Here is a 6,611-nt window from a genome sequence, read left to right as displayed (position 1 = left end):
TTTCTAGACAACAGTGTCTTTAGGTCACAACGCATGGGAAAAACTGCAGGGTTTTGCAAATCTATGCATGCCTTAATGTATCTTAATTCTATCGATCTCAGTTTGCTTTAAAAGCACAGGGAAATTTAATGCACTAAATGAGTTTCTTCAGGGTTGTTACAGATTGTGATAAGTTAACTCTTGTAACAGAAAGAGTATTCCAGAGATATGAACATGTCGTCTCTTCCTGAAAACACCCTGTAGCTGTATTGTGAAACAGGTTTTAGGGATTGTTCATTATGATCATAATTTCATAAGGCAGCCATTTTTGCACAATTATCTCCGGAGGCTGCAGTGCAGATCCCAGAACAGAACCAGCCTTCATTATGAGCTTGTTCATATTTTCAATTCACCGGCTCGGTTGCTGCAAACTCTACTGAGGACAGCAGAAATTCCACTCTCCTCAGTAGGCATAAAAAAGAAATGCAGCTTTAGTGCCATCTACCTGTTTGTATAATCATTTCTTTCATTTTGTTCACATTGAACATGAAATGATGGCTTCTGCACTATGCCATGTCATGTTACATCCACAAACGTCAGTGTTGTAAACAAACAAAAAGTAGGGCATAATTCTGATGTGGGAGGAAAACTACTTTTGTAGTTTTACAGTCTGGGGAAGGTTGAATTCATTTGGATTCATTAGAGGATAAAGAGTAGGAGGAAGTTCAAACCATCTCTCTTATCACAAAAGGAAATGTGAAATTTTTGACAAACAAAGTGGATGTTGTGGACCATCTGGAGATTAGTATGCAAAGATAGAGTCTTCATAAAATGAAGATCATCACAGACAGCCCTGAGCATCCTCTTTATCACACAACGTCTTCAGATTTATAGCAATATAGACTGCAACAGGAAAATGTCCCATACATTTTGCAAATCTACTACAAATCTTCAATTTCTAACCCCTAAATAAAATCCTTGCAACCATCTGCCCTCAAAAATCATCTGTAAAAGGATTTGTAAAGAAAGCTCACCCCTTTGTATAAAAAGTGCTGTTCTGTGAAGATCTTAAGTTGTCTGGTAGAGATCCCTTCTTGCAGGACTTTGTTCATGTCAACAGACCAAATGTTTAAGTTAAAGTTATTTTGTTTTAGTTAAGTGACTGGTCTGTGGAAACACTGAACAGTAAAACGACTTCCTTCTTAGATGAAATCTAAAAATTGGAAATAACTCTCCCAATGTGTGAAACGTGTGGTAACCTTTATAGGTCCAAAGCCAGATTTTTTTTTCAATGGATTCAGAGGTAAATTTCTACTATAGTGTTTTCTTCTTCACAAATGAGGACATTACATACATCAATGTATGGTGATAGTAAATTTTACCTATGTTTCTTCAAGAAAAAGCAGAATAACAAAGGGTGCGTGTTCATTGTTTCATAAGAGGAGTGTTGTTTTGTGTTCAAGCCAGTCTGAGACCAGCAGACCTTAATGTGTGCTGCCTAATGTCATCAACAGATGTGAGACGGGGGGCTGACTTCCTGTGGTACTTACAACTTCAGTCGCTCAAGACAAAATACACCCAGCCTCATTTAGATCTGTAACAGAGAATGAAAATAAATCACAAACTCTTTGGAATCACTTAAATGTATTTTTATTATGATTTCTTTTATGAAAAGAAAGGTTATGTTGGATTTAGACTGTTACAAAAAAGGTATAATTTATATTACAGATGTTACAAAAACAGGTTCTGAAACCCAGAAAGTCCACCACACAGATCTCAGAATAAAAAATAACATTCATCATTCCCGCTACAAAAGTGGTTCTCAGCCTGGTTTTATTCTAAAAATGCGTGCCTCACATTAGAAGCAGAAATATTCCAGGTGAACAGTAAAATAAGGGATCTGAGAGTGAATACATCCACAACCTAAATAATTAAACGAGCACACACTTTTGTCAAGAAAAAGTTCTGATGCACCTGATTAAAAAAACCAAAAACATTTACAGATCATGATGCGCTCACTCACCAGCCAGCTGATTCAGGTTCAGTCATGGTTAAACTGTCAGCATGTTGCAACAGAAAAAAGCAATAATAATTTTACAAGGGCACACTAGTCATAGCACAGGTACATTGACATTTTGCCATGCTCATTTCTCTTTTTCTTTCAGTATAGCAGTTGACCTGTGGGTGACTGAGTGACATTTTACAAGAATAGCACACCTACCCAAAGACCAACTATTTCTCCGTCAAACTTTAGCACTCAGTCATCTCAAAACGTTGTGTGGGGGATTTGGTTTGCACCTCTCATCCCTCAATAAGACCACAATGTTCTCCACTGCATTGTGGGGCTGTGTAGCTGAGAAGTGAGATACCCCTTTCCTGTTATCTCTCAGACTTCTCTTAACTCTTTACAGACAGGCAAGTGTTTGCAAAAGAATCTTATCTGAAAAATATTGGTGCGCCTTGGGTTTCCGAACCAGCAGAAAGCCAAGCATCAGCAAAAGCAGGCATCACAGACTGCAAGTGCTGTCTTAAAAAGTCCTTAAGAATTCAAATACAGAAAATAATACCAGTTTTACTTTATAACTGTTTTATAATCTTTGGTATGTGTAGGCTATCAATTTGACCAAACCCAGTTTTATTAGTGAAAGAGGAGATGTTAAACTCCAAGAACTTTATCCATGGACATATTTAGCATGGTTTATAAAGTTAGTTAATTTAATTTACTCAATCCACCTTCAACCACACTTTAACATTGCTTAGACAGAAGGAAATGTCTTTTCAGTCTCTTACGCTAAATTTTGCTTGGAGGATAAAGTCTTAATGTCTTCTTTTTGTGCTTCCATTTGTAGTTCATTCCAACTGTTCAGTTTTCAGGTTTACCCCACAGATCTCTTTCTGAATATTCTGAATATTCCATTATTGGAATATTTTCTTTGTGTACTGCAGGGTTCTTTCACAGTCTTTTGGACTCTGCATCCTAGAGTTTCAAATTTTATGACTTAAAAAGTTTAGGATAAAGAGATTTAATGGTGGATGGAGAGGTTATTGCATTCCCCGAAGAAATGGTTGTATCCAGTCCATGGTCCAGTTTTTGAGAAGGCACCTCAGTTTTACTGAAACTGCACTCTATAAATGGCATCCCAATCTTCTTGACCTGTCCATCTTTGGTCATCAAACACGACTGACAGAGTAGCCTCAGAATGGCTCTCCTCATGTCCTTGCTGGTCAAAGTATAGATGATTGGGTTGAGGAAAGAATTGAGGATGGCTACTCCCAAGAAGTAGTCTGCCTTTTTGAGCATCTGGCACTGGCCTGTGGGGCAGAAAAAGTCCAAGAGAAGGAGGATGAAGAGGGGCAGCCAACAAGCAATGAAGACCCCCACCACAATGGTGACAGTCTTGAGGAGGGCAATGTACTTCTGCGTCACCCTGGCGAGGCTGTTTCTCATGCTGGTTTTCAGGCTCAGCCGCTGCCGCCTCGTGTTGGTGCGGACAATGCGGAAAACCCGAGCATAGAGGACCACGATGGACAAAAGCACCGTGCTGAACACAGACACACTAAAAAGGATGTAGCTTTTGGCGTAAAGTGGGAGCACTGTTGAACATTGGTCCAATCTGTTTATGCAGTTCCATCCCAAAATAGGGAGAACCCCCAGGAATGCTGACAGGGCCCAACTTCCACCAATCAGTGCAATCATCCGACCCCGTTTTGCACCGTGGTATGGACGCATTGTCACCATTGTGACGTGACGTTCAATTGCAATGGCCAGCAGGCTAATGATGGACGCAGCCAGAGTGATGAAGACCCCTCCTTCCCTGAGGAACCATAGCAACGGTGTCAGTTTCAAAGTATTGTGTCCTGACATCAGGATATTGGCCATGTAGGTGACACCCGCCAGCAGGTCTGACAGAGTCAAGTTTCCCAGCAGGTAATACATGGGCAGGTGAAACTTCTTGTTCTTCCAAATGGCAATGAGCACCACTGCATTCTCCAGGATGATGAGGAGACACACCACCAGGAATATAATGCTCTCAGGTTTCAGATCCTCACGATTCTTGAGCTTGCCAGTGTAGTTGTAATGCTTACAAATGACAGACTTATTGTGGTAATCCCAGAAGAACTCAAAGTATCTGGCAGGAGAGGAAGGTGAGGAGGTGGAGGCCATCATTGTGGAGGGGTTAGTCCCTGCAGGGTCAGAACATGACGCACCCATGTGGAATGCTGCTTTTTACCTTCTCTTCCTGCAGCTGGGATTATGAAGTCATTTCGTTGACTTGCAGCTGACAGCAAGAGCAGGAAACATCAAAATAACAGGAAGAGCCTTCAGTAAATGGAGAAGTTTGATGAAAACGATGCAGATGTTTTCTTTATTGCCACCAGACGGTGCTCTTGAGCTCTGGTTGGCTGTAGGCTCCAATTACTATGGAAACAAAAATGAAATTCAATGTAGTTGCACTAAATCATTAACTCATGAAGGTTTACAAAGCTGAGTCAAAGATACATGCATTTTGAAAAAAAAGAGGAACATGTAAATATGTCACCCTAAGCAAAACACTAAATTACATTGCATATTAATTCATAGGCAGACAAGATATGCATTCTAATTGGATTAGTAAGGTGTATTTTCATATTAAAAGATAAAACGATGATGTACAACTATTGCTATAATCATTTCAGTTAGAGTTGAGGTTTGTGTGCCCCAGTAAAACTGTGAGACAGCAACCACTTCAACATGTGATCTATAACATTTGCAGCTGGCTCAGGTGTTGCGGAGAAACAAAAGTATGACACAAAAATAAGCTTTTAAGAGAAATGATTTCTAAAAATATTTCAACTTCGTTTAAAAGGAGTTTAATGATTGTTTGTAATCATGGTTGTATTTCTCTTGGTTTTTATTAAAAGTTCATATCCTATTTTTCAATCTGACTACTTTAGCCTGCAGTGTGCTGGAAAAAATACTGTAAATTTGCCATTGATTGTAAAAAAAAAAAAAAAATCCAAGTCAACAGAGACTAGATTTTCAGATTTACATTTAATCATTAAATATTTTGTTTGTGTACCTAAAATAATTCTAAAAAATGAATGTGTATCTAAAGCCTTTATAGCACTGAAAATATATAATGATGGCTTTTGACCTTTTGCGTTATAGCATAACTAAAATGTAGTATTCAGGTTTCAATTGACCCAACTTTGCCCTGGTATTGCCTTCCTCTAGTGAAATAGATGTTACCTTCACATGCAAAAGTATTACAATACATTTCTTTATGCTCATACTAAAACTTATGCTCACAGGATAACCATAGTTTTCTTCTACTTAACTCATTCTATAAACAATATGCATCTATAACAAGAATATCTCAAGTAAAGGTTTTTGATGATAAAGTCTTTAGCATATTTAATCCAACTGCAAAAGCTTTGCAGTAAATATTACCTGGGAAGCAATGTCGTGCTGAGGTTATCCTGCCATTCATCTGAAAATGCACTCAAGAGATTCCAAACATGTGCGGTAAGTTAGTCACCGTCAAACTGACAAGGGAGAGGGAGTGTAGTCTTCAGTTGAAACATGCAACGGCTCTGGGGGTTGGTCTCAACACAAACAGTCCGTCCCCCTTAGGTTCTTTTAAACTAGCACTCATTCAGTATTGCATTATATTGCACTTCACAAGCAGCTTTTGCTTCCTTAGATTTTGATGCCACTTATTTTTCTGAACTTCTTAATGCAGAGCTTGTAGGTGTGTGACCTATATACACGATGTGAAAGCTGAAAAGATATTACTCACCTGCTGCCAAACAGGAACAGATGATAAAAGGCAACACTGACTCGCAGACGTCTTCATATCAAGTGAGACTTCCTCTCGAGATAAGAGCCCATCCTAGCAGAAGAAATTAAAGCTTCCCTCATTTTAAATCCAGAGTGAACTCAAAGAGAACCGAGCGGCTCCAGAACCTATAGAATGAAATTGTTGCACAAGTCAGGTTTTCAAATGTTTTTTGTGTTCAAGTGATACAACTTATCTCTGTTCTTTCGGTTAAAACACCTTATGCTGTCAGAATGGTATTTATTGCTTTGCTTTGTCAACTTTGTCAATGGTTCTGTAATATCTATAATAAATGTCTGAGCATGGAAGAAGTCAATATCAAGCACATTGTTGACAAATGGTGCTTGATGTTAGGGGAAAGGCTTCCATGAATCAAATTAAATTTTATGGTCCCACACAGCCTTTCACAGTTTTTGTCTAAACCATACTTATTAAATAGCACAGATGAAGATTTGTCCATATGAAGATCTAAAATCAGAGATAAAACTGACAGCTATTTATACTTGGATAACACATAATCAAGTATGTATTTTTTCCAGTGTTTTTCAAAAGGAACAGATTTTTATTGAAGCTGGAAGAGCAAGTTTAAAAACAGAAACGGCTCAGCAACCCTCTCTATTAAAAGCAAAATTTTCTTCTTCCTTTTTACATTTATTGCATACAAGCTTAAATAAGAAACATTAATTTGTTGGCAGCAATTGTTGGCCATTTTGAAATCCAAATTCCCACAACCCGTCAGCAAGATTTTGACATGTTTTGACACGCCTCCTTGGTTCACCTGTGAAACTTTACCTGTCAGCCCTGAACAAGATT

At 38.5% G+C, this 6,611-nt stretch overlaps 1 protein-coding gene across 1 annotated transcript; it reads right to left on the bottom strand.

Annotated features, from left to right (window-relative positions):
- Positions 1 to 1,612: 1,612 nt before the first annotated feature.
- On the bottom strand, positions 1,613 to 5,510 carry s1pr5b (sphingosine-1-phosphate receptor 5b). The gene is made up of 2 exons (XM_044115174.1): positions 5,411 to 5,510; positions 1,613 to 4,399 (listed from the first exon to the last, which is right to left on the bottom strand). Exon 2 carries the CDS (start codon positions 4,190 to 4,192, stop codon positions 2,972 to 2,974), a length of 1,221 nt encoding a protein of 406 aa, XP_043971109.1. The 5' UTR covers positions 4,193 to 4,399; positions 5,411 to 5,510; the 3' UTR covers positions 1,613 to 2,971.
- Positions 5,511 to 6,611: the final 1,101 nt, after the last annotated feature.

Source organism: Gambusia affinis, linkage group LG04 (genome assembly GCF_019740435.1).
Source record: "Gambusia affinis linkage group LG04, SWU_Gaff_1.0, whole genome shotgun sequence".
Classification (NCBI taxonomy): Eukaryota; Metazoa; Chordata; class Actinopteri; order Cyprinodontiformes; family Poeciliidae; genus Gambusia; species Gambusia affinis.
The sequence above is the reverse complement of the archived record's forward strand: the minus strand, read 5'-3'. Positions and strand labels throughout refer to the sequence as shown.